This window comes from Alligator mississippiensis, chromosome 2 (assembly GCF_030867095.1).
Source record: "Alligator mississippiensis isolate rAllMis1 chromosome 2, rAllMis1, whole genome shotgun sequence".
NCBI classification, from domain to species: domain Eukaryota; kingdom Metazoa; phylum Chordata; order Crocodylia; family Alligatoridae; genus Alligator; species Alligator mississippiensis.
In genome coordinates this window covers 167,877,536-167,896,021 of record NC_081825.1, presented here as the reverse complement: position 1 = coordinate 167,896,021, position 18,486 = coordinate 167,877,536, and the positions used below count along the sequence as shown (strand labels likewise).

At 44.7% G+C, this 18,486-nt stretch overlaps 1 protein-coding gene across 2 annotated transcripts in view; it reads left to right on the top strand.

The window, feature by feature from the left end:
- SLC4A4 (solute carrier family 4 member 4) overlaps positions 1 to 18,486 on the top strand; it is a 320,050-nt gene that overhangs the window by 177,015 nt on the left and 124,549 nt on the right. For both annotated transcript variants that reach the window (XM_019493526.2, XM_014607383.3), the window contains exon 7: positions 10,619 to 10,695. In XM_019493526.2, coding sequence (XP_019349071.1) covers positions 10,619 to 10,695 — 77 coding nt within the window. The remainder of the gene's footprint in view (positions 1 to 10,618; positions 10,696 to 18,486) is intronic.

Genomic DNA, 18,486 nt, shown 5'->3' with positions numbered 1-18,486 from the left:
TGGCAGGCTGATCCCGTTCCCCTCCTTCCCCTGGCCCCCTGCCAGCCAAGGCTTCTCTGACCTGGCTTAACATGCTGGGCGCATATGTAAATGCAGCACCTGGGAGCAGTAAAGTGTCAGAGTTTATTAAATTACATTAATATGCACGTGTACACACGACCAGTAGGAACTCATCTGCATCTCTATTAAGAGCGAGCTCCTTTTCCTCTGTGTGTAGCTGTACTTCTTCAGAATTGTTCATCTAGATTTCTGACTATGTTCTTCCCTGCTTAAAATACTAATAGGCTTCAACTTACAACTTTATTAAAAGCCTGTTCATCAAAAACACTTTAAAAACATTATCTCTGTTCACACAACCTATAGGCTAAACTACTTAATGGCAGAGGAGTGGTTTATAGCATGTTTGCTGTGAGTGTAAGGAATGCATCAACAATTGTTATGCTTCCAGGCCCAGCTCCTAAAAGAAATTTGGGTATCTAATACCTTTTTCAGTGCCCTAAAATCAGTGAGATTTAAGCGTGTAAATTATGTGCCTGTTGTATGGGGGACTGGGAAGAAGCAGCTGGCTTTCAGATTACTTATGTTGTGCCTGTTGTATGGATGATAGTAGTTTGGAAGCGGAGATGTTAAAATAACTACCTTGATTACAGCACTTGGAAAGTGTTGAAGATGACAGCAAAGTGACTTAATACCAACAATGGAAAACTTGCTTCTCTTCCCATGTTTTATTTTACACTGCAAAATAGCTTTATTTTGTATGGTGTTTTTCATACAACCTGTTTCTCAAGTTCCTTTAAAAAAATAAAACACCAGGGACAGTTAAGTAAGAGTATCACAGGGGAAGAGACAGAAAAGGAAGAAAAAAGATGTGTTCAAGTGTAATTTGAAAAGACCAGGAGAATTCATCAGCTGCTCTACAACAAAATGGAGAATGTTCCTATGGTACTAATTGGTGCATTTATACAGGTATGAATAATGGCCTGGATTGTCAGTGTTGACTCTTTAAAAAAGTGACCTAATTGTTTTCAAAGATATTGGTCACCTGCAGCTTCCATTGGTTCTACCGGGGAGCCTGGTCAGCTCAACACCTCTGGAATTCAGGCTACCCGCTGCTTAGATGCCTAAACCTGGTTTTAGAGGCCTAACTCTTTAGGTTTGCAGGTTTGAAAATGTTGGTCATTGTGTGGATTGACCTGCAAGGTGCAGAGCTGTTGGGTGAACTTAAGAAAAGGGCGTTTGTGGGAAACTGCCCTGAAAGCTGTTGTTTTGAACTCTGTGTTTGTAACAATGTACATTTTCAAACTCTGTTTCCTAACTCACCTGCTTGTGCAATTCCTTTAGTTTTTTTCTTTTTACTTCTTAACTTTGCTTTCTTCCTTTACCTTGCTGCTGCTATTGGCTCCTGCTGTTTTCTGCTTGCCACGCTACTAAAGCACGCAGCCCACTTGAGAGTTCAGTGCCCTGCCTAGCAACCCGCACCTTGGATGATGAAATTCAAGTTCAGCGCAGCCCAAGCATGGGATGGCTAAGTAAGTCAATGTTTTGGGGCAATTTAGTACAATGTGGGGCAGTTTAGTGCTCCTGACTATTCGTTGCCATGTTAATCACCAGAGAGTTTGGGGCTCCTCTCTTTATAGAATAGCTGCACTACTCTCCATCCACACTTCTCCTAGCTGCTTCCTACTGCATGTTCCATGCTTTTTTTTCCAAAGGTTCCTTTCTTCTCATGGTGAAAATGGTAATTCAGTTACTGTTTCCATCAACTTGAAGAGAACAGTGAAGTTTGGAAGATCATAGGATTGTCCTGTTCCTTTTCTCCCAAAGTTGTCATCACCAGTGATCTGGGTTTTCCATTTGTGATGGAAAAATGCAGTAAAACACAGTTTTTCTCATTTTAAGGAGAAAAACCTGAATTTCCTCTTTTTAAGAAAAAGAGGTTAAGGCAGGATCTCCCTTTTAACCAAAAAAAAAAAAAAAAAATGCAGATTTTGCATTTTGAAGGAGAAACAGGTAGATTTTTCACTTTTGAAAAGAGCTCTCTGCAAGCAAGGGCCTGGGGGGAGCGGGAGGAGGGTGGTCAGGCCAGGGGGCACCATGTGCATGGTCATATATGCACATGGGCACCGGGCAGCCTGAAGAGGAGTTCCCGCAGCTTCTGCAAGTAGGTTGGGCGATGGTGGGGAGGGGAGGCAGAGGATTGAGGCCCCCATAGGGAGGGAGGGAGTTGAGCAGTGCATGGGGCTTGGGGCCTGGGGCCATGTGTTGCCCGCCACAGGGCCTAGGCAGGGAGTGGGACAGCTGCAGGCAGCTTGTCTGGGCGGTGGCCGGGGGTGGTGGAGGGAGTGCTGGATCCCCACATTTGTGCACAGAACAGGGGCAGGGGTGGCTTGCCTGCTGCAGGCTTGGGCTCCCTGCCCTGCTGCCCTCCCCCGGGGCCTCTGTCGTCCAGTGGGCAGGACCCAGCATGGCAGGATAGAGTGGGATGGGGAAGCTCAATTCTGCCGCTGGAAGCCCCAAGCTGCCATGGTGAGGTGCGCTCTGCCCGCCTGGCAGCAGCAGAGGTGGTAGTGCAGAGCTGTGCCCCTCACTGCTGCTGGGTGGTCAGGGAGTGCATGGCCGTGGCAGTGTGGGGCTCATGGTGGCAGCAGCACCAAGCTTCCCCGCCTGGCCCTATTCTGCTTTGCCTGCAGGGTCCTACCAGCTGGGCCATGGAGGTTCCGGCGAGGAGGGCAATAGGGTGGGAAGCCCGAGCCCACAGTGGGTAGCTTGCATCCCCCTCCCCCCGCAGGGCTCCGCTCTGGCCGTGCCACCTGTGAGGGAGGGGGAGGTAGGGTCTGCTTTTGACTTGGGCTGCAGCAGTTGCCACTTCCCACAGGCGGCAGCTGGGACTCAGGTGCTGCTGTTGGGGGCAGGGGCTGCACACTCAAGTCCCTGGCCCCATAGCCCTGGCAGCTGGGGCCCCCCTCTGGCAGGGCTGGGGGGGGGGCAGGGGGCTGGGGTTAGGGAGTGAGGGGCACCAGCAGGTTGGGGGGGGCTGTGGCTTGGAAGTGAAGGGCAATGGCATGGGCAGGGCACCAGCATATCAGGGCTGTTCAGCACCACAAAGTGGTGGGAATTGGGGGGACAAGCTGCAGCTGGACCCATGTCCTGGTGACCAAAGGGTTCAGGGGGAGCTCTGATTTTCCAAAATAACAATCCCAAAATAAAATGCCAAAATGTATGGGTATTTAGAATTTATTTTACTATAGTGATTGAGGCCCTGGAAGGCTTCCAAATTGGTTTAAAATTGTAAATATATCAATAAAACTGAGAGAGAGAAAGAGAGAGATGGATGTTTGAGGTTTTTTTAATCAGAGAATTTGCTATGTTTAAACAGAGAAAACCAGGATACCTGGTCATCATCATTTTAAAATTTGAATGATATCCCAGCTACGTACTTGAATGTTGCCTTTTTTTCTCACTCTTTTCTGTTTTTTCTCTGTCTGAGACAGCATTGCTTGGCTTTCAAGCACATTGCCTATGCTATATACATTTGGATATCAAGGCATGATTGGGTAAAACAGTGTTGATTCAGGCCTGCAGTATTGTCCTGTATAGATTTTGAAGGGCTATGTTTTGAAGGGCTGCAAAGCACCCTCAGTATCTCCTGTATTTTGTGTCCCAAGCTTCAAAATAGCAGTGGGGGTGTTTTAACTAAAGCTCGTTCAATGAGCTTCAGTTAAAGCACCCCCATTGCTATTTTGAAGCACAAAGACACTGAATACATGTGATGTTGAGGCTGTTGGAGCATGCTAATAAGTATGCTTCAGCAGACTCAACTAATCGAGTTTGCTCTGATGCGTTCTAATTAGACTACATCAGAGCAAGTGTTGGGCATGTGTATAGGTGCCCTTAGAGGCTTGGCTGGGTAAATATTTTTCAGCTAACACTTTTTTCTGCCAATAAAAATGCTTATTTGGGTCATTTTAAACTATCACAAATTCATATCTGGTTTTCCAAGTCATTTCAGTCGAAAAGACTTGAAAAAATAAAGGTGTAATTTTGACATTTTTAAACAAAGTATCAAATTTCTATTTGAAATAGTTCAAAAGCAGAAATATATTTCCAGTTTTATATTTTAAAAAAGTATAGGAAAGCTCATAAATGTTATTTTGGGATAAACAGAATGCTTGACCTGAAATAATTGGGTGGGGGAAAGGGAAGGGCTGTCAGTGAACCAAAACCAAGCAGTCATTCCCACAACTCTAACTGCTACACTGTTGCTTAGCAAGGATGTCATGTGTTACTGTCTACTTACCTGGGCAGTTTTTGCTTCTACTGACTATCTGCTAAGTGGGGCTCTGTATTTTTATAGTATGTGGATTTTCCATAACATAATGATGTTTTGATGTTAGTTTATTTTTTAATATTTTATAAACAAAATTTCTTCGCCCTCCCTTCATCCTGACTGGGTTGCCACTCCTCCTCCTTTTCTCTTCAGCATGCATTCCTCTTTTCTGTAGTATTTTACACAAATTAGGTCTCATCTCTGTGGGGGTTTTCTTTTCCGAGTGAACAACCTTCTTCTATATGCCTCATGTAAATGTTCTAAATAAAACCTCCTAGCAGTGAGAAACCATCTCTTGGATATTATATACCCCTTAGCTCAAGGATATGTAGTTTGTTTAGAGATGCCTCTGCTGTTTCTGTGATTACTCCCCACAGCCCTGCTGAGAAATGTGACTCACCCATGCACTTGGCATGCACCAAAGCCAGTAGTGAAGCTGCCTTGCCGCTGCTTTGGAGCGCTGTCTCCTGCATGCTTGAAAATTGGGGGGAATAAGTGAGGGGTGGGGGCTCAAGATGGTTTCCCTAGCTGTCATTTCCAGGGTCAGTATATACAGAACAGGAATGGATGTGCAAGGGTTGTGCATCTCAGAGGTTCTCCTGGGAGTGCTGTGGAAGTAGTATAGATATACCCTTAGTGATTTAAGGCTAGGTTCACTTTAGTGGGAGTGGGGAAGAGAAAATTTGATCCAGTACCTGCCTGAACTACCAAGACTGGGTGTGTTTTGTGGGATGGATGGAGGTTGAGAGATGTGCTCCTACTTTCTGCTGCCTCTTTAGGGTTTCTATTAAGGTGTAGGGTAGGAATTTTATCAGTGGAGGATCTGGAGAGGAGACTGGCACCTTGCCTAACTGCCATGGTCATGCCACCTCCTTGATAGCCCTGCTTATTTTGGGGGGGTTGGGACTGGTCTGGACTAGTCGCACAGCCCTAAGTCAGGAAGCTGTTGCAGGGGCATTGGGTGCATGAAACAGTTACTTGTTTTGCTTCTCCTTACAGCAGTTTGTGTCCATGCTGCAGCAGCATTTGACAGTCCATACTAGCTGCATCTTGTAGTTACCACATTCTGGGACTCTGAAAGCATCAGTCTGGTTGTAGTCTTCCATTACTCAGGAGCTGTTAGATACATTTTAAATGCAAGACTGTGTGTAATGGGAGTTACAACAGTGTTACAGATGCAGTACATGCAGTTGGCTTCTCATCTACATTGGAATAGACTGGGGGCGGGCAATTATTTTGGGCAGAGGGCCACTTTAATGAGTTTTGGTGAGCTGTCAAGAGCCGCGTGGGTAGCCCTGCCCCTTCAGTTGCCCCACCCCCTTGTTGCCATCTTGGGACCAGAAGTCCTGCCCCCTGACCTTTGCCACCGGAAGCCCCACCTCTGACATTTGCCACCAGAAGTCCCTCCCCTTGCACAACTTACCAGGTAGCAAGGGATTGTGACCCCTCTAATATCCTGCCCCAGCAGTGGGGTTTCAGGGGCATCAGACCTCCCCCAGAACTTTCCCCCTACCTGTGCCAGCTGGTCCCAAAAGGAGGAGGCTCTGCCGCAGCTTCTAGTGGTAGTTGGGCTCGCTCTGTCCCCAGCAGCACCTGGTAGGCTGGCTTCACCTGCATGCTGCTCCAGATGGGATGAACCCGGCCAGGTCTGCACCAGCCAGGAAAGGCGGCATGCAGCTGAAGTCGGCTTCTCAGGTGCTGCTGGGGATGGGAGGAGCCTGGCCGGATCTGCACTGGCCAGCAGAAGCGGTGGTGGAGCCGTGTGCCACTCGGGATGGGACAAGCCTGGCCGGAGTAGCAGGGGCTCACCTGCATTTTCCCCCTGCCTGCACCAGTCAGTCCTGAGTAGCACATGGCTCCGCCACTGCTTCTGCTGCCTGGTGCATACCCAGCTGGGCTCCTTCTGTCCCCAGCAGCACATGAGGAGCTGACTTCAGCTGCATGCCGCCTTTCCTGGCTGATGCAGACCTGGCCAGATCTGTCCCATCTGGAACAGCACACGGCTGAAGCCAGCTTCCCATGTGCTGCTGGGGATGGGAGGAGCCTGGCCAGATCTTCATCAGCCAGCAGAAGTGGCGGGGGAGCTGTGTACCGCTCGGGACTGACCAGCGCAGGTAGGGGAAAAATGCAGCTGAGCCTCTGTTGCCCCGGCTAGGCTCATCCTGTCCTGAGCAGCATGCGGCTCCGCCACCACCTCTCCTCCCTGGTGCTGACTGGGCTATCAAAGCTTGTACAACATCTTAGACTACTGTTGCATGCTGATGTGAAACTAGGGAAAAAGTATTGCAAACTCAAGGTGTTTCTGTGTTAGCTGGAAAGTTGGCCTTATAGAGTAGAAGACCCTGGTCTATACCCTGACAGCTATATTCAGACAGTCTTGTGAGGAGCTCCCTGTCTTCCAAGCACTACATATATTTTGTTAGGCTCTGATACTCAGATTTGCTGTGCAAAATGAATCTAATGTGGACAAGCTGAAGGTATAAGAATAGCAAGTGAAATAAGTGCGTCTTATGCCAAGTGAGGTCAGAATGAACAACTGCATTTGGTAGAGGGTGACATTTCATTGTTAAGGATCCAGGAAAGTACACATGCACCAAGGCTGAATTTTGCCCCCAAGCACTCAAGCGTCATTGGGAGGCAATAGGAATTGTGATTTTGTTGGGAAAGAGAGGCAGGAATTCGGCTTCTTTTGCCCTCATAATTTTCAACCCCTGTCACTCCAAATTTTCTAAAAGTTAAAAGTGATTTATTCTTGAAGCTGTTGCTAAGTGTAATGAGGGAGGACTCCTGGCTTAGTTTCCTGCAGTGTTTTAAAAACATAGGGATTTGGCGCTAGATCTTTCTTCTGATAGCAGCCAATTATGATGGGAATGAGACTGCAGACATTGGGAACTGTGTACCTGTCAAATCATTTTGTGTGAGGCAGAGTGACATGATAGTCAAATCAGGTAAAGAGGTGTTTAAAACAACATAAAACACAGTTAAAGGAAAAACAATAAACAGTAAAAACAAAGGTTCACACTTGTGCTGTACAGTAAGTGGCAGCTTTATTTGTCCCTCATTTTACTGTTGGAAATCTTGGCTGCTGTTTAATGGTGAGGTTTGCCAACTGATGATTGAATTGCTTGCATAATTTTTTGTTGGAAAGTGAGCGCTTTCCTGCTTGAAATAAAAATGTCAAGGTTAAAGGCAGTCTGTTTTTCCTTGTGGTCTGGCTGGTCTCTGACTGGAGTAAATCAGTGTAGTTTTGCAAGTGGTTACACTCTAGTTAGGACTGAGATGCTTGCAGCGCTTCATGGGGTTACTTCTTAGAAGCCAATTTTGGTGCAGAACCTGGCTACCTTTCTAGGCACCAGATCCTTCTGCATTGAATTCAGTGGGAGTTTTGCCACCTATTGAAATAAAAGCAAGATTGCAGAGCCTTTTTTGAGCAGTTTCACTAGGCTAGAGCACAGCAGTAGTGCCTCAGTAGTTATGCTGCCCCCAACTGTAGATGTCAGAAAACCACAGTTAGCATCAGTCTTGTCTCTTGAGCCAAAGCAATCTCACCATGAGATAGGATCTGGCCCAAGAAAAATAGATTACATAAGTTAGTCCACCAACAATGCCATCTTTATGCCAGTGCAGTTAACAGGAGAGGGAGGTATACCATCAGCAAGTAGCTTTTCCCTCAAACTACACACAGCATAACTCTTCCAAATACTTTAAATGCTTTAAAGGAGCACTTGTCAAGTTTTTAGGGTTTTTATTCTCCAAAGTTTTCTTGAAGCCACTCAAGTAGATGCCTCTCTAATTATGTGGCCAGTTTCTCACATGGCATTTCCCATCTTATGCACAGGCACACTGGAAAAATTTTGCAGAGATGTTGGTAGCTTCAAGGATAACTTGGATGACATTGGCAGGAGAAAAATATTGGGGTTCACTTTTCATAGCAACTGTCTAAGCAGCAGGCTTACTTCATTATGTCCTTTCACAGCATCTGATGAAGTAAGCCCATTGCTTATGAAAGCTTAGGCTATGCCTCTGTGATTTAGTCAGTCAATAGGGTGCAAATCTACCCTGCCTTCTGCCTGACTTCAGACTAACATGACTAACTACCTCTCTTTTGATGTTTTGGCCATTCTTGTTCAAGTTAGTGATAAGTTACATGAATATTTTAGTTAACACTTGATTGATAAAAGGAGTATTCATAGTCTTACTAACACAGCTTCCTATTGAAGAAACAGCTACATTATGAAGTCCAAATCCTTTTTTGACTCCTCCAAAGCAGGCTAACTATATGTGGCTGGGAGTCCTTCATCCTGAAAGGAGTGGTACATGTTTATTGATATAGAATGTACATTTAAGGTTAAAAGTATAGAGATAAAAAGCAAACTAAATTAGGAAGTTTTCTAAGACATAACAGAACACGTAGGAAATCCTTATTAAAAGCATTTAAATTTCTGAAAGTTGGGAGGAGAAGCAGCCTGTTATCATCATGAGTTAATGTGCCGTTCAGACATGCTAGGATGCTGGAAGTTTAAAAAAATGTCTGTACATCTTTATATATACAGTATCTGTGTCATAGAATATATATTATATAAAGCAAGAGGATACAAAGTGCTAACACCTGCTGCATTCCACAAAATTGTAACTGATTTTTACTTCCCTATGAGAAAAGGGGCTTGAGAATATTATTGCCCTCTTAACAAAGTGTTATCAGTGGCTCAGTCTAATTGTGTGAATTTTTCCAGGTGGTATGGGAATGGTTGTATGATATGAGATATTTGAATATATTAGTTAAATATGCACATGAGAATCCAAGCTTAATGGTTGTTTGGTAAGTGTTCTGATGGCAACTGATTCTGAGTTGTACTGTAAGTTCAAAATCTATTCAGTGCTGGCCAGCTCGTTAGTGCTCTTATCCGCACCAGTGTCCTGAGTCATTTTATTTGTGACTTTAATTGGACAAATACAACATGCTAAACCTTAAAATATTATGAGTTAGAATTTCAAAGCAGGTCAGTTACCACCTGGGCACATAAGTGGAACAATCCAGTTTTCCAAAGTGCGCAGTACCTGCGAGCTCCCATTGTTCTTGTTAGGAACTGGTGAGTACAGTTCTCTCTTTGCAAATCTGGCCTTTGCATGTTGGTTTGAATAAATATCCATAAATTAAGGAAGCTTATCTTGAACCACAGAGCAGCCTAAAATCTGGTCCACGTGGCTTTGAAATCTCCCAGCAGTAGTCTTTTTGAGTATTTTCTGTTCCTTCATGATAGTCAGAAAACGTTGTGATAACAGCCCCTCTTGCTATAGTGCAAAACTTTTGGTTCTAGATGAAATGAGAAAGCCTCTAAATATTTCACAACTAAATCATCTTTGAGAATGTAGGACACTTGTTTCTGTTGTCATCTCTCTTCTTCCACTGTTTTTTTGTTTAGGGGTTTCCAAAAGAGTTCTAGAAATGAGTAAGGGTTTCAGTTTGTTCTTATTTTTCCATGTCAGATACTTGTCTCTAGTACAGTGTCTGAAAGCATGGGATTCAGCTGGAAAAGCTGTTCATAAGGATGCATGCAATAGTTATCAAGTTGTGCTGTATTGGCTGCTGCTGGAGTACATTAATGACCATTTAAGGATGAGAGCCATGTATCTAGCTTCTCATTCATTTTTTGAAAGAAAAGTGTGAAGTCCCTCACTTGAGTTGTTCTCTATTGGCTGGAAAATAGCTAAAAATATCTGTGTCTGTTCAGGATGTGGGATCAGGAAACCTGTTGTTTATGACTGACATCCAGCTGTCATGCATGCAGTTTTGTTCAGCAGATCTCAGAATTAGCCTTAGGTTCATAGGCTCAGGTTAATAAGGTAACACTGAGAGAAGTAGTTTTTATTGTGCAGCATCAGTTAATGGTGTAGATTCCCAAGATGCAATATTAAACCAGCTACTCACACAGCCTGCTCAGAGAGCTCCCTATCCCATTAGGGAGAGGGGGATGTTATTCAAGGAAGGGACCCTAGTGAGACATATCCCAGAGCAGGGTTCAAACTCTCAGTGGTTTCTGGAAACTTAATTCTGTCTCATATATAACAGGGGGATGTTTGGAGAAGACACTACCAACCTATAATTTCTTTCTACCCAATGTGCCATGTTCAGTTGTGTAAAGCAGTCGGCCTCAGGGCCTATAATATTGTCCACTATGCCCCCATGCCTACATTCATGAAACCCTTGGGTACATGGTGCTGTAGCCTGAACCTCTGTGTTCTTTTGGGTTGTAACAGATGCTTTAATTGGTATTGACCTTGTCCTTACAGGCAGTCCAGCCATGACTCATAGAAATCTGACTTCCTCCAGTCTGAATGACATTTCTGACAAACCTGACAAAGAGCAGGTAAGCTTCCAGTTTGGACTTTGTTTGATGCTGTGCTGGGAAAGAGGGGTGTAGAGGGAGGAGGTAGGGTATGCTGGAGGGAGGATTTAAACACAAGACCAGAGTGCAAGGAACAGGTAAGGAACTGGATCAGGTGCTCCTCAGATCTGACCAACAAGATGCCCCAGTTAGAAGCACTGAGTAGGATAAGAGGCAACTGTGGTACTGCAATGAATGCAGCTAGTGATGGGTGGTAGTTGGATAATAAGACCTTTAGGAGCAATGATGCTGGCTTAGTGGTTAAGCCCAAAGTGCATTATCATTTTTTTGAGAAGTGAATGGGGCATATCCAGTTCCTGAAGCATCGCCAGCTGTCCTCTCCTTGTTGAAATGCCTTGTATTATGTAAGGTTCCAAACCATGCTTCACAGCACAGTGTGGAACCAGGAGTTGGCAATGTTTTCTGACAGGGGGCTGGAATGACCCAGCTTCAGTCAGAGGCAAGTGAGAAGTGTGTGTGTGTGTGTGGGAAGGAGTAGGGTTGTAAGAAAGCCTTACCCATTATTTTTATTTCTTGAAAGGAAAATGAAGGCAACAATTCTGCATTTAATAGGGAAGATTGTAATGTTTTAAAGTAACCCAGCATAAAGAACATTGTAATCTTGCTACTCAGTAGAAAACTAGACTGAAATTATGCAACAAACTTTCAGTTCTTTGTAGAACAAAGATAACGAATCCTGTATCATCTTGAAATATTTGTGAAAGTGCCAAATGAATCCAGAGCATAGTTTATTTTATTCATTTAATTATAAAAATGAATGACATAATCAGTGCTCTTAAAAGATTAATACCAATGTGGATCAGATTTGAAAATGTCTTTAAATTTTTGATGTGCAGCAGAATTTTGTAGGTGCAGTGTTCATCAGTTTATAATGAAACACTGGTAGCTTTAAATAACTGTGTTGTAAGAAAAAAAAAAAAGAATATGCTTTAGTTAATTTGCTGACTTCCTCACTCTGAACTTTGCACAAGGGAAATTTGTCCTGTAAGCAGTTCGGAGTTGGCCCAAAAAATCACCTTAGATCTCAACTTCAGTTACTGATTGATACTTCCACCATGATAAAGTTTGTGATGTTTTGATGGCATCTGGTAATTTACTTGAACAGCACTAACCATGCAGTCCAGGAAGCAAGGAAACAATGGTGACAGATGGAAAGAGACTCGGTTTTCTTGTTTTGACTTCAGTGTAACAAGCTTTCATTATTTTAGTAGCCTGTCTGAAAATCTGTAGGTTAATAAGACTGTATGTTGAAATCTGATTCTACTTTGAGAAAGTCTCCTCCATTTCATATTTGTTTGTTTGTATATGTCAGTTGTCAATCTGTCTTTAAATCAAAAGACATTGATATTAGTTTATGGCTGTGTTGCTTTGACCTGATTTTATGTGTCCTTGCAAATAAAAAGGGAAAAATTGTGTTTGAAGGTTTAAAAAAAATGGAAATGCTTTAGAAGCTTGGCCAAACTTGTATGCTGTTTATCCCGCCTATGCACCTCTTTGACAATAAAAATGTTTCTAGTAAATAGTTTGATGCAGCTAACACGATAATCAGATTATACCTAGACCTTTGGTTAATCTGGGGGTGGGCAATTATTTGAGTTGGAGGGCCACTTAGCGAGGTTTGGTGTGGTGTCACAGGCCAGGTCAGCACTCCCCCTTCCTTTCCCTGCAGCATCTCACCAAAGCTTCCTAAATGGCTCTGTCCCCGGGGCCTGACCCTGCGCTGTCACCACCCAGTGATAAAGACCAGCTGGGAACCCGCACAGGTAAGGCATGCTCAGCTGAGTGAATGAGATGGGGCTGTGGGTGGGTGGGGAGCAGCACCCAGGAGAGAGGGCAGGCAGGGCCAGGGCTGAGATCAGGTTTGCAGAGCAGTGCCTATGGCCAGGGCAGAAGCACGATCCGCTTCCTGCATGCCTCTGCCTATGGAACTGGCGCCTGTTGCAGGGATGTGCAGGCAGTAGATTGTGGCTCTACCTTGGGCCCTGGACCTGTGCTGTCACCACCTTGTGATTCCAAACCTGGCCCTGCCCCTGCCTGCCCCATTGCTCCCTGCCTACCTATGCCCCACTTCCATCTGCCTGGCCAAGCATGCCCTGCCTGTGTGGGTCCCATGCCAGTCTCCTTGGAGATCCCATCTACTAGGTCTGGTGGCAGAAACTAAAAGTGGCAGCTGGAAGGAGCCATCACTGTGGGGGCTACCAGGAAGTGAGTCCAGCTGGCACGCTGTCTCAGCTCCATTGAATGCCCTGGGGTGGTGGGACTGGCCACATGAGCCATGGCCTGGTCTGCCTCTTGCACCTGGGCCAGGTGGGGTCAAGAGATCTGCAGTGGGCTGGATAAAATCCCTTGGTGGGTTTTGCCCACCCCTCGGTGAATCAGTCTTCCAGTAGGCTCTTAATAGGCAGAAAAATACCTGGAGAAAGCTAGAAATTCCAGAGAAACATGTATGCTCTTTGTTCTCTGTTCACAAAGAAGTCATCTGTCCTTCTAAGGACATCTTATAGTTCCCCCACTTCTTTACCCCTCCCCACAAAGGAACCTTAGCATCAGACTCTATTCCACCTATTAGACACCTAAATGGACTTAAGCAATGAAGTGTGATGCTGTTCCACCGTGCTCAGATCTCTGAAACATGATAAACCCAACGAGTGGGTGGAACCCTGTCCTACTTGCTACTTTTTTGTTGTTGAGTCTTAAGGCAAAGATGACAGCATGTTGCAATTTTTTTTTTCATGAACTTGAGCAGGGTGCTACAAGATCATACCTAGACATCTAGGGTGCAGAAATGCAGCTCCCCGCTGCAACTGAGAACACTTTGCAGGAAGTGATCTGAATTACAACGATGCCCTGGAACAAACAGAAGTTCATTGTTGGTTCCAGGGAGGAGGGGAATCTAGCTACTGCCTGCAGCTGACAGCCAGTTTCCCTTAGCAATGGCCTCTACTCCCTGTGAGACTGCAAAGTTTTAAGAATGGGAGGTGGGGTGGGAAAGGGAGCAGAGGGAGCTTGTTCTAGGGGTTCCCCAGCCAGCCCTGGAGGGTGGGGTGGGTGAATTAGAGCCCCGCAACACTGGGGGGGGGGGGGGGGGAGTCCTATACACCTGCTCCACCCTTCAGCAGGGGCTAAAAAGCCCCCAAACCAAACTCCCTCTGCTCTCTTTCCCCACTCCCATTCTGAAAGCACTAACAGGCTGGGAGGCAGCATAGACAGAAGTTACAGAAGACTCTCTGTTTTGAAACTTCTTCATCTGACCCTTCATGCAATGTGGGTTTGGATTTTCACTCAATCGGCCATTTTTGAAGCTGCCTGCAGCTGTGTACCTGTGTTTCATCATGGCTATAAACTGCTTTCTGTGGCCAGATCAGATGAAAATTGTCACTTCTGTCTGCCCCTAATTGATGGAGTTGGATCTGTCCCTTAATTGGGAGAAATGTGTTTAAGTGATTGTGCGATAGCCTCAAAAACTCTCTTTGCACAGAGAGGCAAAGGCCCAGCAAGCTATTCCATATCACACAAATCCTAACTCCAAGTAAGAAGACTGTCCTGCTTTTAGGGCCTTGAGTTGCTCTGCCTCCTTTGAGGGTGTTAGCAACCGAGTTAATTATTGCCAACTGTTCCTTGCGACAGTAGCGGCCTTAAGGGAGGGCAAACCGGGCGGCCATCCAGAGCCCCACACTTTATAAAAATAAAAATTAATTACACTGAATATTTGTATTATCAATATTGTATGAAGGTACTTTCATTGCAGTTTCATGGATAGGGCAAAGTGAAATTGAGATCGAAAATGTCCAACTTGCTTATAGGTCATCAAAATTAAGCCTTTAAGAGGCCCCGAATGACTCTTGCCCAGGGCCCTAACAACCCTAAGGCCACCACTGCTTGTGATACAGACACTCGTAAAATAGAAACTAGGCACCTGCATTACATTCTCCATGCCAGTGCCTTTTGGTAATGTCACACTGACATGGGAAAGGCTCCTTATCTAACTAGTCAATCCTGTAAACCAGTAGCTATCGGTCTTTTTCTTACTGGGGTTACCCTGGTCTGCATGCTACTTATTTGGGATTCCCTTCCTAGCAATTGTAATATTGCTAGGTAGGATAGCCTTGGCTCTCAACTCCATTCATGTCCCCCAAAAGGTGTTTCGCTCACCAGGTTAATAGCATCTGCCTTCAGTCACACAATCTTCCTATTTCTCTGCCATTCTTGTTTGGAGACTCTTTCCACTGACAGCACACACACATGCATGCTGTCACAGGATTTGTGGTTTAAGGGAGGATTGTAACTATTTCAAATACTTATTTAATATTTCTAATACACTGAGAGGTTATATAAACATTACCTGGGGAGTGGACAGATTAAATTTAAAAGATGTCAGGAAAAGTCACTCTAATGGAAAGCTCTCTGCATAAGGGTAAATATGTTGGCATGTCATTTAAGTGCACTTGGATGCTTTTCTCCCCTTGGAGGCTTCCTGACTCTGGTGGCAGTGGTTAAGTGTGGTCATCTGGGCACAACAGCTCTCAGATGACCAAGAGGTGACATATTTTCACCTTGGAAGAGATTGCTGCTGAAAGAGGCTGTTTGCAGTCATCTGATTAGGGGTACTAAGGGCATTTATATATATGCATTTGTCTGCTCCGATGCGCTGGAGATCTGGTGCATCGGAGCAGACTCAGTTAATCAAGTCTGCACCGCATGCGAGCTGCTGCGCCCGGCACTGCATCGCATACATTGATATAAATGGCAAAATGCCTGTCAACACTGAGAAAATGGTGGTGGTGTGTTTTTGAACTAACACATCGTTGATGTGTTTTAATTAAAAAATGTGCTGTTGTCATTTTCTCAGTGCTGATGTGCATTTCTCCATTTATACAAATGCACATACTGCAGCGCCAGTACAAGCTTCTGGACAAATGCCCTAAGTGGCCAGAACTTCAGCTACAAGGGCAAAAGAGCACTGAGGCAGCTAATACTATCTGTAATGACAGCAGGGGCTCCCACTGTCACAAAAAGCAAAGCTGAAGTTAGTGGATTGACCAGAAGAAAAAGGCTTTAAAATTCAATAGCACCTACCCCTGGTCAGGAAATGGATATGTTCCTCCTGAAGAATGGTATTAAGAACTATTCCTTGGGGCTGATTTCCATGGATTTCAAAGGGTCTATCTTTTCCCACCCTGGCACAAGGGTGGAATGAGGAAATAGAAGAAGCCAGCTACTGCCCAAATGCAGGAGCAAGGAGAGTGAGTTGAAAGCAGTTGGTTTGCTCTCACCCACCCTGGAAAAGGAGAGAGGAAGGAGAGTACAAGATGACTCTATAGTTTTTATCTGTTGAAACAGGCATACCTCTGATGAAGATGTTGCCTTGATTTATGCACCTGTTTGATCTTACACCCTGTGAGCACTGCTGTTGTGCTCAGTGGGATTTCTCACAGCCCATAGAGTTGAATAAATGTGAAAGTTGTTGCAGGACTGGGGCCAGAGATGGGGAGAGAACCTGTCTGCTTTGATAGACCTGACCTGAGGCCCAATGTTTTGCTAAAATGGTAGGTAACAATGAGATTTTCCTGGGTTGCATCCAGCAGCCTGTTTACCTGGACCTTAGGCAAGGTTTCATTTGATGCCGCCTATCTGGTATTGATTTATGACCTCCTTCTCCTCCACCTCTCCCCATGTAATTGTTGATTTCTGTGATATATACTTTTTCAGAATTAATCTAGCTGTTGGCTAACCATGAAGTCATTCTTAGAGAGAGAGAAAATTATGTCTTCTTCTCTGGTTGAGGATTAGTGTGTGGGAGGGCTCAAGGCTAGGTAAAAAACACTCAGCCTGGCAAACTCTCAGAGGCATGGAACCAGTGCGCATATTCCCCAGCCTGTAGCATGGTGGATGGGCAGCTGGGGGGACATGGGGAGAGCCTTGTCTGTGAGGAGAAAAAGGAGTGGTAGCAAGTTATAGAACAGGATTTTACAAGAGTTCAGCATTGACCTCTCAGCTTCCGTTCAACTCAACAGTGGGAATAGGTCTGGGCCAGTGTTCAGTTCTGCTGAAGATCCCAGCTATAAATCTCTTTTTTCCAATTGCCGTAACTGTGAAACCCTTCCCCTTTAGTATGAAGTGTTCCTATACTTAGTCCAAGCCCCAAAATGACCTTTGAACTACTGAAAGCAAGTCAGCCATTTGAGAGGGAGAGAAGCCTGGAGGAAGGAGGGGGAGGGATTGGAGGAGGGGTGAGGGACAGCCACCTTTTCCCTATCGTGTTAAAAAAAATAAAATCTTGATTTTTTTTCCTGAGTCCTATACCAGAATTGGCTGAGTTATATAATTTGATGTGTCGATAGTTTCAGTCAAGAGGAGGCACATAACCCTTTGTTGTGGATGAAATTTGTTTGGATTCAGTTGAGTTAAGAGCATTGTAAATGATATGCTGATGTGTTACAGCAGAAGTATTCAGAGGTGCCCAGTATGTGGGGGCCCGAGGACCCTGCCCACCCTGGGGAAGAGGGCTGTCACCTAAAATGCATAAGCTTTCCACAAGTCCATCATTTTAGGCCTCCTTCCCTCCCCCTCAGCAAAAATAAAAGTTGGCTCAATGTCTGAGAGCAAGTTACATGGGTTGGAGGGTGAGGCCACACCAATCCCATGCAGCAGGTGGAGAGAGGGTGACAGAGCCTCTCATTTACACAGATGTTTGGTGATGTTTGCGAGACACTGAAGGCTGGTGAAGAAACGGGAATAATGGGAAATGGGAAAGAAAGGTGCTGCTCAGCTGTGGGAATGAAAAGGAAGTAGAAATGTGTTCAATGGGTTCATCATGACTTGAAAAGGGGTCTGGGTTGAGGGGTACTGAAAACAATTGGCACTATGTTGTATTCAGATGGGCGACACTAGCCTAGCCTTACGATAGGTTTCAATCAGTGTGCTTTGCCCAATATGGGCCATGTGTTTTACAGGCATTCTCATTGTGGGCTGTATTCACTTAACTTCATAATTGGTTTCTATTACTAAGCACATGCTGCTTCTGGCAGCAGTTTAATGATAGGCAGTGTATCTCAGGAGGTTTTCTTGTATGCCATTATAAGATGAGGAACTCTTTCCCCTATGCTGACTGGGGGAAAAAATCTCATTTTATATTTGAGTAAATACAGTTTCAGAAGTTGGATTTATTAGCTACCTAACTATTGTAATGTATGATCAGTTTGATTGAGCATTACTTCTGATTTCATCTCCTTATAGCAGTATCCATGGATAAAACTCTAACCTTTCGATTTTTATCTTGTAAATGTTTGTGGGGATGAAATGGGACCACACCTGAAAATGTAACAAAAAGAACCTTTCCAAGGCCCCAAGTCAGAAACAGGACTTAAACACATGCTTAAGTGTGGAACATGGCAGGACTTAAGCACATGTTTAAAGCTAAGACCATGCTCAAGTGCTTTCCTGAGTTGGGAGCCAGATCAGTAAATCTCATAGAAGTCATCTGTAGTTGAACCAATTTTATGGTTCTTTAAGGATCTGGGTGGTAAAGTTCCTCTTAGATAACTGTAGAATAACTTGCACTTTTTGCTGTCATCTTATCTGTGGAAAACAAATCACCTGCATTTATCACCACTTCATTAAAAAAAAAATCTTGTCACTACTTCAATGATTCTTCTCCCTCCTTCCCTTCTAGCACAAACAATGTTTTATGGACTCGAGGTTATTGACTACATACGATAAGCGGTTAGATTAGCACATATATCTCAGAACAGG